The 21,491-nt window shown below is 34.9% G+C and overlaps 2 protein-coding genes across 2 annotated transcripts; both read left to right on the top strand.

The window, feature by feature from the left end:
• The first annotated feature begins 18,084 nt into the window (after positions 1-18,084).
• On the top strand, positions 18,085-21,251 carry LOC110788980 (uncharacterized). The gene is made up of 2 exons (XM_021993619.2): positions 18,085-18,208; positions 18,737-21,251. The coding sequence occupies exon 2, from the start codon at positions 18,745-18,747 to the stop codon at positions 20,512-20,514; it is 1,770 nt and encodes a 589-aa protein (XP_021849311.2). The 5' UTR covers positions 18,085-18,208; positions 18,737-18,744; the 3' UTR covers positions 20,515-21,251.
• Positions 20,575-21,207, top strand: LOC110788978 (uncharacterized). Its single transcript, XM_021993618.1, has one exon. The coding sequence runs from the start codon at positions 20,575-20,577 to the stop codon at positions 21,205-21,207; it is 633 nt and encodes a 210-aa protein (XP_021849310.1).
• Positions 21,252-21,491: the final 240 nt, after the last annotated feature.

Genomic DNA, 21,491 nt, shown 5'->3' with positions numbered 1-21,491 from the left:
ATACCACTCCCCAAATGGTAATGGAAATATATAAAGAAAAAGAGATAATTTTGAGTGTATTAGCATTACCATGAGAATGGATATTGATTTCCTTTACAAATTTACATACAAATTCATTCCCATTGACACCATTTATGGCCGGCTACCAAACGGGCCGTAATTGTTTCTCCCATTGTTTTTGCACCCGTGGAAATGCGGCATGGTCTAATTTAGAGTTTAACCTTTCACACCTTCTAAAAAATTAGTACGATTTCCCTAAATATTGTTAAAATCAAAATAAATTCCCCATTTATACAGATTTAAAAACTATTTTATGTGGTACTGTCCATATAGATTAGAGTACAAATTTCTTTTTATTTTTCTTTTTTCGGCACAAAACCGCTAATGACATTTGCGGTTTTAAACATTGAGCCACAAATATCGTTAGCGGTTCAATTCTATATTGTAAACCGCAAATGTCATTAGCAATATCAGTTATTTTGGTTTTAGCAATATCTAGCAATATTTAGAAACAGAGTACGTAAATACCCCATAACGGAGTTGTATCTTCTATTTTCTTTCTTAAAAACTGTAACAATTTTCTTTTTGGTAAACAAGAAACACATTGCATACTTTTGATTGGTTAGAAGTTAAACTGTAGAAGTATGTAACAGACCATCACATATGTTGTGGTATATAACATCGTATCAAAAATAATTTTTTTTGTATGTACCAATTATATAGGGCACATATACGCGCGACAGCCTACATGTCTGTTGTTCCTAGGTTTTGGTTGATGACACACACATATTGCAAACTTCCTGATTATGGTCGCTAATGATTTTAGACAGGGAAGTGCCCAAGTTTCTATTTGGATAGGAACTTGAATCAGATGGTGAAGTTCCTGTTTTGCACTTGGAACAGCCACTGGAGTTCCTGAGCTGGAAGTTGTATCTGTTCCAGTTTGAAGTCACAAGAGGAGCAACACAGTTACATATCAAGAGTTCTACAAGCTCACAAGAACTATTACAGACTCATGGCCACGAGTTCCTGTGTTAGACAGAGAGGAACTCATCATTGTTCCAGAGCTGGAACGTCTGAAGCTTCTGAGTTGCAAGTTCCAGACAAAAGGAAGACATAAAAGTCTAGGTAGTCTAATGTACTTAGAATTTTATGTAAATATTAATTTTGCAAAAGATATATAGGGTACTCAAGGAACTTGTGATTTAATTAGGCCATTTATTTTACTGGAAGAAATTTTTATGAAAACATGTAATTAAATAAAAATAAGTTTTTAATATAAAATAGATTTACGTTTTATGTTATTTTTATCAAAACTTATTTTCCTAAAAATTTGCCACAGTTTTTGTAAACAAATAAAATCTGTTGAAGAAAATCTTTTAGGGTTTGATTGAGTCAAACCACTAACTGCCTTGTTGCTGAAACGTGGGAAGTGGTCTTCCCCTTGTTCCTCAAGTCAAGGGACGTGAAGAGCAAAGCAGTGGCAGTTGGCAGTTGAGGTTTTGAAGGGAACTAACCCTAGGGATAAATCTATAAAAGGGCAAGTATGTTTTCTGAGAAATTACACAAACATTCTAAGAGTTCTTGCTTTCCTAAAAACATATTGTCTAAGATTTTCTAAAACAGTTTGTGTCCTAGTTAATTCAAAGTTCCTAAGTTCCTTATATCCACACAAAAGCATTATTAATATCTAGAGTTATCCAAACACGAATTATATTTTGTATTAGTGAGGATAGAGTTATCCTGTTTAGACTTAGAGTTTAAGTCTGAGAGAGAGAAGTTAAGGAGTTGTAATCGAAGTAGATTACTGTGAGGAACACGAGTTTGAGAGGAACTTGTGTTGGAGAGATTATTGTAATTGAGGTATTACTATAATAAAAGGAATTCTCTTCTTGATTAGTGTCAAGAAGTTCTCACAATTGTTGTTACTGTCTTTTCTATTCTCAGATCCTTTATTATTCTAAGTTACGCAAGAAACTTTGTCAAAGTTCCAATTACAATTCACCCCCCCTCTTGTGTGTGTTCCTACTGGAATAACAGTTGGTATCAGAGCCAGTACTCACTAAAAACACAGGAAACCCTGTTTGAGTCAAGTTCCTAATAGTATGAACTCACAAGAGAAACTGGAAGAAGGTTACTCGACACAAAGGCCACCTATGTTCAATGGCAAGTTCTACTCATACTGGAAGAACAGAATGGAGATATTCATCAAAGCTGAAAATTACCAAGTTTGGCGTGTAATTGAAGTTGGAGACTTCGAGGTAACAAAGACCAATGCTGAAAACGAGGTAGTTCCTAAACCAATGTCTGAATTTTCTAAAGAAGACTTTGATAAATATGAGATGAATGCTATGGCTGTCAAAATCTTGCATTGTGGACTTGGACCTCATGAACACAACAGGGTCATGGGGTGCAAGAACGCAAAACAGATTTGGGAATTACTACAAGTAACCCACGAAGGAACTAATGAAGTTAAGCGTTCCAAAATTGACCTTTTGATGTCTAAATATGAAAGATTTGAAATGCTTCCAAAAGAAACTATTCAAGAAATGTTCACTAGATTTACTAACATAACTAATGAATTAGTTTCTCTTGGTAGAATCATTCCCACAGATGAACAGGTAAGAAAAATACTAAGAAGCATGCCACAAGATGATTGTTGGAGAACAAAGGTCACTGCACTGTTTGAGACCAAGGACTTTACCAAGTTCAACATTGAACAACTTGCTGGTTCCTTGATGACACATGAATTGCATCTTGGAGCTGTTGTTCCTGAGAGCTCTAGAAATCGAGGACTTGCTCTAAAAGCTGAGGAACTCGACGAATCTGAACCAGATGAAGAAGAGGCTGCCATGCTGGTTAGAAGAATGAGAAAGCTCTACAGGAACTTCAAACCAGGAAACCAGAAAGGAAGGAACTTTGCTAAGAAACTCACTAGTTCCAAAACTGAGCAAGGTTGCTTCAAATGTGGAGAAACTGATCATCAGATTCGTGAATGCCCTCTGTGGGAGAACGACAAAACCAGAGGAAAAGGGAAGGAACAGGTCAAGGATCGCTTTAACAAATCTACCTTCAACAGGCCAAACTTCAAGAAGGCCATGATAGCTGCATGGGGCGAAGCAACAGACTCAGAAGACGATGAGGAACAACCAAATGAAGAAACTGTAAATCTCTGCCTTATGGCTAGAACAGAAGGAACTGATCAAGTTCCATCAGAAGAAGTAAGTTCCTCCACTCTTCAGTGCCTTTTAAAGTCAAAACTAATTGAACTATTGCTAGAAACTCTAGATGATTACAAAAAGCTAAGTATGTTAAAAGCACAAAGTGATAGAGCCTTGGAACTCAGTAAAGACCATATAAATTATCTGAACAATATTAGATCTGATGTTCAAGGCAGGTTCTTTGAATTGCTAGATAGAAATACCTCTATTAATGAGTCATTCGAGAAAATTAGAAATGAAAACATCCTTCTACAAGTACAACTCAGTCAATATAAGATGTTTAATCTAAGTTTAGATCCTACAAAATCCTTGGAGATCAACATGGGAGTTTTTAACATCGACTTAGAAAATTTAAACAAAGATCTGATCACCACAAAGGAACAGAAAGAGAAACTAGAGAGGGAACTAGCCATGGCCAGGGCACAGAGACAACCACCTAAAGTTCCTCCCAAATGGATTGAGAATGCTCAATCTAAGAGAACAGAAGGATTGGGCTTTAATCATAAAACTAGTCATAAGAAAAAGTATGTGGATCTTCCAAGTGTGAAAGTCTGTTTCTCATGTGGAAGTGGAAGTCATGTAAGTACTGAGTGTTCCAAGATGAAGGAACAGGATCAAAGAAACATAAATTATGTAAAGCAAAAATGGGTTAAGAAGTCAGAAGTTGTAGTTGAAAAGGAACTCGAGGAAACCCGAGTTCCTGTAACTAACCTTTGATCTCTTTACAGATTCTAGTGAAGGGGAACAGCTCGTGGTATCTCGACAGCGGGTGTTCCAAACACATGACAGGGGACAAATCTAAATTCCTCTCACTAGAAGCCTACAATGGAGGAACTGTGACCTTTGGAGACAACATGAAAGGAGAAATTGTTGAAATTGGAAAAGTTGGAAGGTCAAGTTCCTATGCCATTGAAAATGTATTTTTAGTCGAGGGTTTGATGCACAGTCTACTAAGCATTTCTCAATTTTGTGACAAAGGAAACTCTGTAAGTTTTACTTCTGAAAATTGTCAAATCATTAATAATAACACTGGGAAGGTTATCTTGGAAGGAACTCGTAAAGGGAACACATATTCTGTGGATCTCAATACAGTTCCCAGGAACAATTTAACCTGCCTCAGTGCCTTTGAGGAAGATTCCCTACTATGGCACAGGAGGTTTGGACATGCTAGTTTCTCCCTGCTTGACAAACTAAGATCAAAGGAACTGGTTCGAGGACTCCCCTCAATCAAGTTCCTAACTGATAAAGTGTGTGATGCATGTGCAAAAGGCAAGCATGTCCGAAGTTCCTTTAAGTCTAAGAAATTGGTAAGCACCACAAAACCATTGGAACTCATCCATATGGACTTATGTGGCCCAATGAGAATTCAAAGCAGAAGTGGGAAAAAATATGTATTAGTTATTGTTGATGATTACTCTCGCTTTACTTGGGTCATATTTCTAACAAGCAAAGATGAAACGTTTGATGAGTTTGTTGCATTTTCAAAGAAAATCCAGAAAACTACAGGTCATCAACTGATCCATATAAGATCTGATCATGGAACAGAATTTGAAAATTACAAATTCGATGAATACTGCAAGGAACAAGGTATGGACCACAATTTCTCAGCTCCCAGAACTCCACAACAAAATGGAGTTGTTGAGAAAAAATAGAACCTTAGAGGACATGGCAAGAACCATGTTAATAGCCAGTTCCCTGCCTAGGAACTTCTGGGCTGAAGCAGTCAATACAACTTGTTATATTATAAATAGAGTTATGATTCGAGCAATCCTAAACAAAACCCCCTATGAGCTACTAAAAGGTATAAAACCCAACATCTCTTACTTTAGAGCCTTTGGTAGCAAATGTTTTGTCCACAACAATGGAAAAAGGAACTTGGGGAAGTTTGATGAAAGAAGCGATGAGGCAGTGTTCCTAGGATATGCCTTAAATAGCCAAGCTTACAGAGTCTACAACAAAAGGTCTATGTGTGTTGAGGAAAGTGTACATATAATATTTGATGAATCTAACAAAACTGATATAGTACAGGAACAAGAACATTTCGAGATTGGTTTATCTCGTGCTGCAGAAAATGATGAGGAGTTCCAACCAAGCAAACACACAGCCAGAGGAACTGCTCAACAAAATCAAGAAGTTCCCATACAAGTGGAACACGAAGAAATCCAAGAAGATCCAGAAACAACACCAGAACCGAAGGAACCCCACAATGACCAACAGGGAACTCAGGTCATAGAAGGAACTGACGAAAATGCCACAACACCAGTAGCTCAGTTTCAACCTAAACCTTGGAAGCATCAAAAGTCTCACCCAATGGAACTCATTATGAGTGACATCAGAAAAGGAACTCAGACAAGGTCACAGCTAAGGAACTTTTGTGCATTCCACGCGTTCCTCTCCATATTTGAGCCAAGAAATCACATTGAGGCTCTGGAGGATGCTGACTGGATCATAGCCATGCAAGAATAATTAAATGAATTCAAAAGAAACAAGGTGTGGCACTTGGAACCCAAACCAAAGCACCAGAAGGTGATAGGGCTGAAATGGGTGTTCCGGAACAAGAAAGATGAACATGCAACAATCATAAGGAACAAAGCAAGGTTAGTGGTCAAAGGTTATAACCAACAGGAAGGTATTGACTTTGAAGAAACATTTGCCCCTGTTGCTAGATTAGAAGCCATTAGAATCTTAATTGCTTTCGCTGCCTTCATGGGTTTTAAACTTTACCAAATGGATGTTAAATGTGCTTTCTTAAACGGTTTCTTAGAGGAAGATGTTTATGTGGAACAACCCCCTGGATTTGAAAATCCCGAATTTCCAAATCATATTTACAAACTAGATAAGGCTCTCTGTGGACTAAAACAAGCCCCTAGATCTTGGTATGAGAGATTATCAAAGTTCCTCCTTCAAAATGATTTTAAAAGAGGTAGAATAGACAAAACTTTATTTTTAAAATCTAGAGGAACTGACTTGTTAGTAGTTCAGATTTATGTTGATGATATATTATTTGGAGCAACTAATGAGAACTTGTGCAAGGATTTTGCAAACTTGATGAGCAGTGAATTTGAAATGAGCATGATGGGGGAACTCAACTTCTTCCTTGGTTTACAAATCAAGCAAACTGAGGAGGGAATCATGATACACCAACAAAAGTATGTGAAGGAACTCCTAAAGAAATATGAGCTAGAATCAGCCAAAGTAAACCACACTCCCATGGGAACAACTACCAGATTAGACACTGATCCAAATGGGAAAAGTGTGAATCAAACGAAATACAGAGGTATGATTGGATCACTATTATATTTAATAGCCAGTAGACCTGACATCTCTTTTAGTGTAGGACTATGTGCAAGATTTCAATCCAATCTAAAGGAGTCCCATCTAACTGTTGTGAAAAGAATACTAAGATATCTCAAAGGAACTGATGACCTATGCCTATATTATCCAAGAAGTGGATCATTCGAGCTAAAAGGATATGCTGATGCTGACTATGCAGGTGACTTAGTGAATAGAAAAAGCACATCAGGTATGGTACAGTTCCTAGGTCCATGCATGGTTTCTTGGGGTTCCAAGAAACAGAACACTGTTGCTCTATCCACATCTGAAGCTGAGTATGTAGCTGCTGCAGCTTGTTGCTCACAAATTCTATGGATAAAACAATAGCTAAGAGATTTTGGTATTATCTATGATTGTGTTCCCATCTATTGTGATAACACTAGTGCTATTTGTATTTCAAAAGATCCGGTTCATCATTCCCGGGTCAAACACATCCACATTAGACACCATTTCCTTAAAGATAATGTTGAGAAAGGTTTGATCAAATTAGATTTTTGCCAAACTGATCACCAAATTGCTGATATTTTAACTAAGCCTTTGAACAGGGAGAAACATGAGAAAATGAGAATGGAACTCGGAATGATCAAGCTAAGGTAACTGCTAAATTGAAGTTCCTCTAAGGCAAAAGCAAAAATTATGGTACATATAGACTATTACAAACACAAAATCTTGTGTGCAAACATAGTTGAAGCTTACCATCGTGGCAAATGCACTCACACTCCAAATGTGCAAGGTAAGCAGTTCCTTTCAAGCTAGTTAATTCAGAGATACGAAATTAAGCAAGTCAAAGTCAAACACAATTTTAATTTAATTTATTTCTATATTTTTCTTTTAAATATTTTTTTAAATTCAAAACCGAATACCCATATTCAAAGAATGTTTGGAACGGTTCCATTGGCAATAAATAAGAGAAACTCTTCCCTTTCCACATTCAATCCATGCAACCCCCTTTCTCTCTCTCTCTCACACGCCTTCTCCACTGACACCACCTCTCCTTCCACCTATAAAATCCTTCACCATGGTTCTCACAAGCAACAACACTGATCTCACTTCCCTCAAATGAAAAAGAAATCCATCATCTCCAGTTCCCATGGATACCTCACCCATTCAATCGCCAATTCCTCTTCGATCCCACAATCCAATACTCGCAATTACTCAGGGGGAACCAATCGACACTGACATCGAAATGAAATCCCCAATTTCAAACCCTAGATCCTCCACAAGAAAACCCAAAAAACGTCGAGTGGAAGCTTCTGGAGAACAAATTGAGGAAACAAAGGAGAATGCTCAAACTCAGGGGGAAGAAAAAGGGTCCAAGAAACTCACTGCAAAGGAAAACAACCTAGTCGAGGGGTTTGCAATCAACTCAACATGGTGTGAAGCCACGAAGTTTAAAGAGTTGATGGAAATCCTTGAACAACAAAAATGGGTAAGTCTGTTGAGTACCTATGCCAAATCACCTTTAATTCCTGAAGCTATGAAAGAATTCTGCGAAAACTTTGCATGTGTTGATAATGTATGTTCAAGCAAAGTGAATGGAACTCGCATCGAATTTGATGCTTCTTATCTGGAACAGCTGTTTGGTACACCCAATAGGGGTTTTGATATGTGGCTAAAAGGTCAAATCACAGTGACCATTGATAATGTAGATGAGAAAGATATAGTTGGTTCCATTGGAGGAGATTCCAAAGTATCCACCTCCACCTCACACAACTGCTTTTCACCACTTCAAAAATTACTGTTTAATATTGTGTGGAGAGGTGTAGTTCCTCGAACTCAGAAAAGGAACATAGCCAGTCTGTTTGATGCATGTCTCATGTATTGTCTTGAAAGGAAAATTCCCATAAACTTTCCTGCAATCATGATCAAACACCTATCCACCTGTATCCCCAAATTCAAAATTCCATACTCCTCCCTTCTCACAGAAATCTTCAAAAGCTTCTTAGTCGACCTTAGCCCATACTTTGTGATTCCCTTAAAATCAACCCAAATCCTTCAACTTGAAATGCTCAATCTGTTAAATCTTAAGGTGGTTCAGGGCAAAGTCATTAGGGCTGGAAAGGAAGAGAAACAAGATGAGGAAGATCAAGAGGGAACTGTAGTTAAAGAGAAAATAGAGGAGGAACTCGAACACTTGGAGGAAACTTTGTCTCGAGTTCCAAAAGGGAAACAGAAGAGTGTAGGATCCCAAGGGAAAAGAAAGAGCATGAGGGTGGCAATGAAGGAAAACAAGAAAAGAGGGCCTGTCTTTATGGAAATAAATGAAGAAGGGGAAGTCAAGGAGATGCCCATAGAGGAGGATGATGTTCCACTCAAACAAGAGGAACTGCCTGTAACTGCTGTGCCAAGGAACAGGACACCCAGATCCTCCAAAAAGTCCAAAGCTCGTCATGTTCCATCTGAACAGGAACATGTTCAAGACCATGGGGGTGCCTGGAACGCAAAGGATGACCAGATATTGGAGCTGAAGGCAACAGTTGCCCGTCTGGTGGAACTGCAGGAGGGAACAGATCACAGGATCAGCTCAATGCATGCTCACATAGGTTCATTGGTTACCTGTGTCAAGACTCTCCAAACCACTCTTCACCACTACTCAGAACAAGCCAATGCAACTCGTGCCACAATTCTCACCAAGATCAACAATCTGGAATCTTTTGAGGAGATTGTGATAGAGGAAACTGCTGGTTCTGGTTCCCCATCTCAAGCTTAATCACCCTATCCCATGTTTCAATTATCTTTTGCCATGGAACAATCTTTCTAATTTGCTTTTGGTCTGTATAATTTTCAAACTTGGGTATTTGTTCCATCTTATTTTGACTTGCTTGGTTACATATCTGTGTGTTTTCTAGTTTTGATCATTACTGCTTGCTTTTAATTTATTGTGTGAGTTCGTTTAATACTTTGAGGCTAGCTTAACTTGCCAAACGTTGATCGTGGGGCACTGTGTTTGGAATGGCTATATTTCGTGCTATGCTTTTTGTTGATGTCAACAGGGGGAAGTCAAGGTGCAAACTACCAAGGTACACTCAATCCCAGTTCCTGCATCAATTTCTTGTGTGTACTCTCTCTGTAAGTTTTTTTCTCTTCTCTTTTGTTTTTCAATTTTTTTGTTCTGTTTCACAGAAGTCTGCATAAGTTCTTGTTTGTGCTTAATCTCATTTGTAAAAAGTTTGCAAGTGTTGTCATCACCAAAAAGGGGGAATATTGTTGTTCCTAAGTTTTGGTTGATGACACACACATATTGCAAACTTCCTGATTATGGTCGCTAATGATTTTAGACAGGGAAGTGCCCAAGTTTCTATTTGGATAGGAACTTGAATCAGATGGTGAAGTTCCTGTTTTGTACTTGGAACAACCACTGGAGTTCCTGAGCTGGAAGTTGTATCTGTTCCAGTTTGAAGTCACAAGAGGAGCAACACAGTTACATATCAAGAGTTCTACAAGCTCACAAGAACTATTACAGACTCATGGCCACGAGTTCCTGTGTTAGACAGAGAGGAACTCATCATTGTTCCAGAGCTGGAACGTCTGAAGCTTCTGAGTTGCAAGTTCCAGACAAAAGGAAGACATAAAAGTCTAGGTAGTCTACTGTACTTAGAATTTTATGTAAATATTAATTTTGCAAAAGATATATAGGGTACTCAAGGAACTTGTGATTTAATTAGGCCATTTATTTTACTGGAAGAAATTTTTATGAAAACATGTAATTAAATAAAAATAAGTTTTTAATATAAAATAGATTTACGTTTTATGTTATTTTTATCAAAACTTATTTTCCTAAAAATTTGCCACAGTTTTTGTAAACAAATAAAATCTGTTGAAGAAAATCTTTTAGGGTTTGATTGAGTCAAACCACTAACTGCCTTGTTGCTGAAACGTGGGAAGTGGTCTTCCCCTTGTTCCTCAAGTCAAGGGACGTGAAGAACAAAGCAGTGGCAGTTGGCAGTTGAGGTTTTGAAGGGAACTAACCCTAGGGATAAATCTATAAAAGGGCAAGTATGTTTTCTGAGAAATTACACAAACATTCTAAGAGTTCTTGCTTTCCTAAAAACGTATTGTCTAAGATTTTCTAAAACAGTTTGTGTCCTAGTTAATTCAAAGTTCCTAAGTTCCTTATATCCACACAAAAGCATTATTAATATCTAGAGTTATCCAAACACGAATTATATTTTGTATTAGTGAGGATAGAGTTATCCTGTTTAGACTTAGAGTTTAAGTCTGAGAGAGAGAAGTTAAGGAGTTGTAATCGAAGTAGATTACTGTGAGGAACACGAGTTTGAGAGGAACTTGTGTTGGAGAGATTATTGTAATTGAGGTATTACTATAATAAAAGGAATTCTCTTCTTGATTAGTGTCAAGAAGTTCTCACAATTGTTGTTACTGTCTTTTCTATTCTCAGATCCTTTATTATTTCTAAGTTACGCAAGAAACTTTGTCAAAGTTCCAATTACAATTCACCCCCCTCTTGTGTGTGTTCCTACTGGAATAACAATGTCACATGTCCAAATACCCATCCCACGTTTGTAAATTGTAATTTGTATTACAATTGTAATTCATTCATACCCAAAATCATGAAAATGTTCATGTTCATACTTGAAAAAAGGGAATGATGTTTGTGAAATGAGGGCCTCTAATTGCCTATCAACCAATTAAAATAAGTGACCCCCTAAAAATAGGGTGAGCTAAGGCAAGTACGTAAGACGTACTAATTAAATAATTCAGAAAGAGACATTTAATCCATTTAATCATGTCCGGTTAAATAGCCGTTAATGGAGGTTATTGGCGGTTGAAAAAAATGACATTAATTCCATTTTAAATTTTGCAAGTTGGTATATTACATTGCTTGTGGTAGTTGGTCTGCTGAATAAAGGTGAGTCATTGCAACACTAAATACAAATAGTCGTAATCTTCCATATCCATAAATAATAATAATCCTCACTAGATGTAGCAGGACCAAAATGTATTGTGCCTAAATTACAAATTAGTAGGTTTTCTTCTAAATCAAATATTCAAATGTTAATTGTATCAATTAGTTTAGTCTCCCCGGCCAAATCTAATTGAAGTCACGCATTTGCGTACTTGATTGATTTTTATGTAATTTGAGATGATCTATATAGTTGTGTCAATGGCGGACCCACGTTGGGGCCAGGATCACGTGCCACCCTCGGAAAAAAAAAAACTGAAAATGTACTTGATTGATTTTTATGTAATTTGAGATGATCTATATAGTTGTGTCAATGGCGGATCCACGTTGGGGCCAGGATCACGTGCCACCCTCGGGAAAAAAAAAAACTGAAAATGTATTAGAGCAAAAACTGATGTTATATAATAAACCTGAATAAAGCAAACACGGAAGTATATGTTGTCGTAGTGGTTGGCAAGTGTTGAGTTATGGAATTGCTGTGTCAAAGATCAGAGAATCGATGACCCCTACTGACAATTTTGGTTATTTTTTTTGGTTCACATGAATAGCTTATTTGTTTCATTTCTTTTTCTTTTCAATTCGTTTTTTCTACCTTTTGTTTCCTTGTTGTCTATTTAGCTTTTTTAATTAGTTCTACACCAATCGAAACATGTCTTGCTTTTATTTTACAACCTTTATACTATATGAATAAATAAATAAAAACATGACAATCAATTTTAATTAATTTCCAGCTCATCTGTTTCTTTTTAATTCGTTTTCTTCTAATAAATCCTTTAGTTTTCTCTAGCTTTTGTTTTGTTTTTTTTTTTTTAAATATTATTCTACACCAGTCGAAGCATTGTTACTTTTTCCTTCACCTTTTATTTATAATTGAATTACACCGTAAAAAAAATACTTTGTCGATAAAAAAATAAATTCAGTCCAGTTATTTACTGCTATATCTTAGTAATAGCCACTTTAAACTTAGTACTTTTTTTATAAAATAAAATTTAGTGATATATATTGGTAAAAAAAGTTTCAACTATTTGAAGTTCCATGCAATCAATACCCAAATTGTGATATTGTCATTTTATATCTCAACGACTACCACTTTCGTGCCACCCCTGATCAAATATCCTGGTCTGCAACTGAGTCGTGTATACAAAATCAAACAAACAAAACTAAGTAAATATTTATATTATCTTCTATTTGGGGGAGTTTCAAGAAGAAAGAGAGATCGAGATGCCGAAGTTGATCGAGCTCCCCCATCACAAAAAATATAATATAAATACGATGTATGAGAATATAAGAAAGTAAAAGACATATAAGTTAGACAGAGTCGAACGCATATAAACATATTGATTAAAATTGTAAGAATTTATTTAAGGGGCTAAATTGATTAAAAATTTAAAATGTTTCTTTGGGCTTTTTCAGTTTTTCTATTGGGTAGTTTGTCATTATATTCTTTATTCTATAAGTGTGGAGGGTATTTTAGTAATCAAAAGGGACACCAAAACTGGATTTAGTATAATAAAGTCAGTTGTTCCCTTATATAATAGAGAATTAGAGATCATAAGTTGAATGACTGGGTGTCCCAATTGAAAATCCAGGTCTAATATTTCAATATGAGTCTAACAAACAAAATAAATAATGTGCCTCGCAATAAGAGAATAAAAATTATTTACGAAAATTCTTGAGCCTCAATAGATGCTCGCCAAATAATACTCTTGATAGTATGTAATCTTGTATATTAACACATGTACCATCTAATTTGTACATTCTCATTTTACTTGCTTCATTTGACCAATTTTTGTGAGTTTTTTTGTCAAAATAAAGCAAATAAAATGAGGCAAATAAAGTAAAAGAAATACTCCGGTATTTGTATCTGACATAACTTAAGCATCATTGTCTTCCTTTAAAAGAAAAATCGATAGTTTGGCACTTTGGCCGTTTGGGGTAGAAGTAGTAGAACTTAGAAGAGAAGAACACAAAACTCATCTTTTGATTAATGTGAAACATAGTAAGGACGGAAGGGGTAAGCCGGTAAGGCTAACAAGTCCAATATTTATGGGCTTAAAGGATTGGACTATTTGGGTTGCCTACTTGTTTTGTAGGCGCTGTAAATGAGTTGATACGTAGACAAATAACTCGTAAATAAGTCCGATCAAAGATACTTTATTAAGTAATGAACGAACTTGAACAAAATTGTAAGCTGATAAGTAAAAGAGCCAAGCTTAATTAAGTAAAAATAACATGAGGATATTTATTATTTATATTTTTAATAAAAAGTAAAATAATATATTATTCTTTTAGAACAAAAATGTGAAATAATATATTGGAGGTTCTTATGTCGTGAGGTTATGTTCTTTTGCTTATACACATATGTTCAGGTCTCTTGTGCATCCTGGTCAACTACACATGCCACCAAAAAAAGAATAAGGGCCCATTTTCGACAGCCTAACCTACATATTAAAACAAAAAAATAAAATAAATGAATGTTGCTCAGAATCGTTCAACTAGTCACTCCAACTCCCCACACTTAATTTCCTTCCTCAACATTCACTCTCCATTCAATTATTCATGGTTCATCTCCCCTAAATTACTTTTCTTTCCAATATTACTCCAAATTCTCAATTCCAATAATCTTGTTTTCAATTGTTCCATATCTAACCAACAATTTCCATTAAACCCTCCTAGACTTCAATGGAAGAGCCAAGAATCATATGTGTTTAGAATTGGAAAGGAGTGAGATTTAGGGATTTGTTGAAAATGAAGAACAAGAATCACAAAGACAAATGTATTTTCGAATTTATCAATTATCAGTTTATAAACTTACAATTTTTGTTTTCTTCTTAATTCCGTGTTTTTATGGTTTTAATTTCTTGTTAATTACAATTTTACAATTTTTATGGTTCTAAATTACTTTCTTTTCTTCTTAATTTTGTGCTTATCTCACAAATTTCATGCTTATCAAGTTCTTCATTTCGTGCTCCACAAAAAAATAGATTTTTTAGCTAATTTTATATCTTGTTAAGTACTCCCTCCGGTCCTTTTTGTTGTATCCATTTGAGAAAGTGGGGAGTTTTTAATAAAATTTGAATCTTGGTTTGTATTGGTATAAGTGTAATGATTAGGTGTAAGAGAAATGATTGTGTGTAAAAGATTGGAATAAATGAAAGAGAGAGAAAATAATAAAGAAAATAATAAAGAAATAAGCGAAAAGGTATATATTTTATTAATAATAATAATAAATCAGATTATAGGTTCTCTTCTCTCTCACTGGGCTAACATTACCAAACAAAATTCAACTAACATTACCAACAAAAATTCAAGAACATTACCAACAAAAATTACCATTATTCAAGAACAAAAATTCACCTTAATCGAACAAATTCAACGAACCCAGAAAGTCGAACAAACAATTCACCGAAAATAAACAAAAATCGAACAAAAATTCAACAACCCCAGAAAAAATCAAACAAAAATCAACGAAATTCAACGAACAAAAATTCACCGAAATTACCCAGAAAAATCGAATAAAAATTCACCGAAATTACCCACAAAAATCGAACAAAAAATCACCGAAATTACCAAGAAAAATCGAACAAAATTCAACGAATTCCACCACAAAAACCGAAGAGAAATTACCCAGAAAAATCGAAGAATAATTACCCAGAAAAAAAGAGTTTTACCAAGAAAAATCGAAGAAAAATTCAACGAACCCAGAAAAAACGAACACAAATTCAGAGATTTTGAAGATTTAAAGGTCAAATCCGACCATGAAAACTCTAGATCTAGAATTTTTATGGTCGAATTTCACCATCTAAGACCTTGATATAGAGTTTTTTTTCCAGAGAATGGTGGTGGAGGCAGCGAAGGCGGCGGAGAAAAATGAAGAAGAAGAAGAATGAAGAAAATCACATAGTTTTTGGAGGAGAGAGAAAAAAATCTGATAATTCAATCTTAGAAAATTTCTTTGAATTTGGGTTCAATCTTGGAGGAGTACGTAATGGAGTTTTTGGGGGAGAGAGACGTGTGAGAGAAGTGTGAGTCTTTGAATTCAATCTTGGAGGAGGAGCGAAATGGAGTTTTGGAGGAGAGAGAAAAATTCAATCTCAGAAAAAGAAACAGTGAGAGACGTGTGAGGGAAGAGAGGAGAGAGAGAGGAGAGAGATGGGGGGTTTTGGGGAAGTGGAAAGTAATTAAATAATTTTGGTTGGGAAAATAAATTAATTAAATATTATGGGTGGGAAATTTAGGTTGGAATATAGGTAGAATTTTTAGGTATTTTGGTAATTAGATAGAAATGTAAGGGTATTTTAAGATAAAATATATGTCCAAAAATAGAAACGGATACAACAAAAAGAAACGCTTAAAATGGAAACGGATACAACAAAAAGGAATGGAGGGAGTACATTTTAATTTTATGGTTGTAAATTACAATTTTTTTCTCTTAATTTCGTGCTTATCAAACTTAATTATGAATTTATGAATTATTGATGTAATGATTTATTTTTATTGTTGTAATTTCCTCTTATTTTTGGAGTATTGCTAAATGCATAAATTAATTTCTTAATGTAGAAATTAAAATGACCAAAATACCCCAAAAGATTTTAAAAAAAAAAATGTTATGTCACACTATTGACAACGGTGCACAATATTTTTGTCAGAGACCCTATTCTAATCTTGTCCCAATCTTACACCATACAAATTGTGCACTGCTGTCAATAGACCACGAAGGTATGTTACAAACCTCACAACCTCGTAAATATCATCAATCAGATATGCATGCAAGTTTTGTTGAGTTCTAACTACTCTTTTACTTGTGGGGAGAGTCTTCATCACCCTATGTTTCCTCCATTAGCAATTGTTGTGCGTTCTTGCAGAGTTGTAGGTCAAATTGAACTTTTGGAATCTCCATTTCTACGACGTCATTTCCACTGCGGGCACAAATTCTACAAACTTTTCTTTGTCCATATAATACTCCCTGTCCCACATTCCTTAGTTCCATTACTTGTTATAGTACCTCCGTTTTTTCATGTTCTCATTATATGGATAATAGTAGATTAAATAGGAGAGAAATGATGAAAATATGTAGTTATTATGGACATCGAAAATGGATAAAATGGTAAAATAATGATTGATAAAAATAGAATTGGATACATAAAAAATACACGTCCTTTTAAAAATGGATACATAAAAAAAAAAAAAAAAAAAAAAATACAAAGTGAGTACAACATTTACACAAAGTTTTAGGTGATAATCGATGTTTACTTATCAATTGTTATTATATTAAAAAAGTAGGTATGATGAAAGTTAGTGTGATAATTTATGATAATTGAATGAGATAAGGTATGAGGAGTGAAGATCATACTTTTATTAGTGAAAATTAAAAAGGAGAGACATTATAATCAGAGGCGGAGACATGGAGGGCTGGTAGGGGAGGCCGCCCCCCAAAGATCAAAAAAAATAAGCAATATGTATTAACAACTGTAAGTATAAACTATAAATTTCCCTATGCTCCAGTGGTCAAAGGAGCAAATTTGAACCCCGAGATACAAGGTCCGAGTCCATCCTCAGCGAAAACTTCCTTTTTTTTTCCTTCATACTTGTAAAATGTTAACATTTTTGATGTAAATTTCTCGCCCCCCAACCTACAAATTAAATCTTGGCTCCGTCACTGACTATAATCATTATGGGATTATTCCTAATATAAAAGTATAACAAATACTCCGAGTTTGATATAGAAAAGATGAAAAGGTAAATTATACTAGGTCGTTTCGCAATACATGTATGCATCATTTCTCATTTAGGCATTATTTATCAATTAATTTTGACAATCTTTCTTTTGCTATTCTATAAGAAAAAACATAATCAAATGTTATTTTGTTAAATTCGTATTAATACAAGGATTTCAAATATCATTATAAGCATTTAAAGATATTAATGTCCCAAAAAATATGTAAGATATACTTTGTAACAAATGTGGTATGTATAATTGTGGAACGGTGGGGAGGTAGTAACTAGACCTGGAAAACGGGTCGTTTGGATCGGTGTCGGATCGGGTCCATTCGGGTCGGGTCATTTCGGGTTATTTTTCTTTCAGGTCGGTTTCGGGTATGGGTCGAGTCTATTCGGGTAATTTCGGGTTTTTATAATTGGGTCGGGTCTGGTTCGGGTCATGATTTTGGGTCAATATTGGATCGGGTCATATCGGATCGGTTTATATCAGATAGGGTTTTTCGGGTTAGATTGATTTTTCGAGTTGGATCATATTTTTTGTGTTTCGAGTTTTGATTACATTTTTTGTCTTTAGATTTGGTCAGAGGCGGACCATCAGGGGAGGCCATATGGGGCCTGGCCCCTGGTACCGGCCCAACAAAAAATATAAGTATAGGCTAAGTTTGGCCCAAAAATAATGGTAAAAAGAAACCCAACCTACAAATACATACTATTTTGGTTTTCCTCAATTCCCACTCACGTGCATAATGAAAGATTATGATGATTCATTGATTCCTATGCCAACTCATATTCCCACTTTTGACTTTTTCTATTTTTATAATACTTCCAAATTCTAATAGTACCTAGACTCCTAGTATTCCTAACTTCCCTTAATCTTTTAATTCCTTTTCTTTTCCTATTCTAATATACTCCGTAGTTCTTTTTGACCCTTTTGCAGAATTTCACCATAGTTTAATCCTCTTGCAAATTTCTCTACTTTATTCAATTTGCAATTTCCTATCATCGACGGGTAAGCTTCAATATTATTTACAGTCTCAAATTCTCGATTAAAAATTTGATTACTTGTTTTTTTAATTAGAAATTTCGTTTAGTTTTTTGGAATATTAATGTCAGATTTTTTTTATCTTGCATCTTGATTTATTTTTTGTGTAAATTTTTAATTGGGTTTGGGGAGTTTAAAGATTGTTCTTTAAATAAGGAAGCCATTAGTTTCATGATTTGGTCCACCTTTTTATTTTCTTGGTTCGAATTAATCAATTCAATTAATGACTGTGAATGTTGGCCAAATTAACTTAATTAAGAACGTGAATAATGTTATAATGTCTGCAATGTTTAAAGATTGTGTTTATGAAGATAAAATATGTTGTTTTTGTGTTTTTGTGATAAATAATTTGATGATAAAGTATGTTGTTTGTATTTTTGTGTACTGTCTTTTGTGTTTTTGAACAAATTTTGTCCTGTATGTGTTTTTTGCATTATTGAACAAAATTTGATAAGAAATTATATTGAATAAATTGAAATCATAATTCAATTTCAGGTCCAATTATGAATAAACAAAAATCAATTACCTCATTCTTTAAGAGGAAAGAGCCAGAGAATGATACAACCCCAACTAATGGAGATGAAACCCCAATTAATGGAGATGAAACCCCAATTAATGAAGATACAAACCCTATGAGAACATATTCATCTATTAGGGGAATGAGTATAATTGAATTGGACAATGTAGATATCTCTACTCTAGAACGAGACCCAGGGTTACGCCGGCCGATATGGGATTATCCAGTTGAGAAACGAAATGAAATAAGACGAGCTTATATAAAATTGAAGCTTTATCAACCTCGTTTACCTGATTATCCTCTTTCAGGGCCTGAGAATCATCGTCGTCGATTTCAATCTGATTGGTTTAATAAGTTTCCGGATTGGCTAGAATACTCACCTTCAAAAGATGTTGTGTTTTGTTTTCCTTGTTATTTGTTTGCTGAACCAAATGCTCGTATAAAAGTATTTACTTCAACAGGATTTAGAAATTGGAAAAAGGTGAATGATGGAAAACGATGTGCTTTCCTTGGTCATGTTGGTACGGGTCCATGCTCAATACACAAAAATGCAGTTCTATCTTTTAGGACACTTCCAAAACAAAAGAGTCAAATACCTAATGTTTTAAACAAGCAGAATGAGAAGCAAATCAAGTTGAATCGGTTGCGTCTGAAGGCCTCTATTGATACTATTCGCTTGTTAACTTTGCAAGGTTGTCCTTTAAGAGGCCATGATGAGTCAAATAATTCAGATAACCAGGGAAACTTTCGTGAATATAGAAAGGTGTTGGCTACATATAATAAAGATGTTGCCAAAGCAATAAGACAAGCTCCATATAATTCTAAATATACTGCCCCTTCGATCCAAAAAGAGATTCTCCATATTATTTCTAATAAGGTACGCAACAACATTAGACAAGAAATAGGAGATTCTAAATATTGTATTCTTGTTGATGAGGCGCGAGATGAATCTAAAAGGGAGCAGATGGGTCTTGTTTTGAGGTTTGTTGACAAAAATGGGTCAATTAGGGAGCGCTTTTTTGATCTCATACATGTTCCAGATACTTCTGCAGCAACACTTAAAAGGGAATTGTGCGTAGTTCTTGCTCGACATAATTTAGCTATTGAAAATATTCGTGGACAAGGATATGATGGTGCAAGTAATATGAGAGGTGAGTGGAACGGTTTGCAAGCATTATTTATGTCTGATTGCCCATATGCTTATTATATCCATTGTTTTGCTCATCGCTTACAACTTTCTTTGGTTGCTGCTTCTAGAGATGTTAGTATAATACATCAATTTTTTTCGAATTTGTCTTTTGTTGTCAATGTTGTTGGTTCATCTTCTAAACGACTTGATGAACTACATGCAACCAAAGCGGCTGAAATTAAGTTGTTGTTATCTATTGGTGAACTTGAAAGTGGTAGAGGGGCTAATCAAATGGGTACCTTGAAAAGAGCTGGAGATACACGTTGGGGTTCACATCTTTATTCAATCCAAAGTTTGATGAAAATGTTTAATGCAATAGTGTCAGTCCTTGAACACGTTGTGGGTGATAAATCTTGTACTTCTTCTCAACGTGGAGATGCTGATGGTGCTTTGAATCTCATGGTTTCCTTTGATTTTGTGTTTGTTGCACTTCTTATGGTGGAAATATTGGGAATTGCTGATGTTCTTTGCCAAGCTTTACAACAAAAGTCTCAAGATGTTGTGAATGCTGTGAGATTAGTATCTACAAGTCAAGCTCTTATTCAAGGATTGAGGGAAAATGGTTGAGAAAAGTTCTTAGAATCAGTTGAACTATTTTGTCAGCAACATAATATTCTTGCACCTGATATGAATGCCTCTTATATAGCTCGTAGGGGTCGAGCTCGTCATCAACAAGATCAAGTTACCATGAATCATTTTTATCGAGTTGAAATATTTCTGGCTACGATTGACAAACAGTTACAAGAGTTAAATCGCAGGTTTAATGATAAAGCATTGGAGCTCTTATCCTTGTCATCGTTGTTAGAGCCTAAGGATGGGTTCAAAAGTTTTGATGTCGGAAAAATATGCACACTTGCAGAAAAGTACTATCCCATGGACTTTACAGATCAAGAGAGGTTTAATTTAAGATATCAATTGCAACACTTCATTTGTGAAGCAAAGATTGATCCAAATTTTAAAAACCTTTCTAACTTGCAGGAGGTTTGTGAATATTTGTCTCAAACAGAAAAGTCAAATGTATATTATTTGTTTGATAGGTTAATACGTCTTATTTTGACTCTACCTGTTTCTACAACTACTACAGAAAGGGCATTTTCAGCTATGAAGATTATGAAAACAAGGTTGCGTAACAAGATGGAAGATGAGTTTTTAGCCGATAGCTTGGTTATTTATATTGAGAGGAAATTAGCAAAGACTTATAGCATAAAGTCTATTATTGATGATTTTAAATTGTTGAAAGAGCGGCGAGCATTACTGTAATTGTGTTAAATCAAATGATCGAGATTGTGATACTTATTTCTTAAGGCTTATGTTTTTTGTTTTACTTCCGTACTTTTTTTGTTTAAAATATTTATTAAATATTACTCTAGTATATACTTTTATTTATATCAGGTTTAGTTTTCATCGGCCCCCGGAAGAAAATCTTTCAAGGTTCGCCACTGAGTATAAATTAATAAAAAGAAAATAATAACAATAATAATAATAATATCAAAATAAAATAATAATAATATGAAAAGCTAAAAAACTTGTATTTGAAACTAATT

This window comes from Spinacia oleracea, chromosome 2 (assembly GCF_020520425.1).
Source record: "Spinacia oleracea cultivar Varoflay chromosome 2, BTI_SOV_V1, whole genome shotgun sequence".
NCBI lineage: Eukaryota > Viridiplantae > Streptophyta > Magnoliopsida > Caryophyllales > Amaranthaceae > Spinacia > Spinacia oleracea.
The sequence above is the reverse complement of the archived record's forward strand: the minus strand, read 5'-3'. Positions and strand labels throughout refer to the sequence as shown.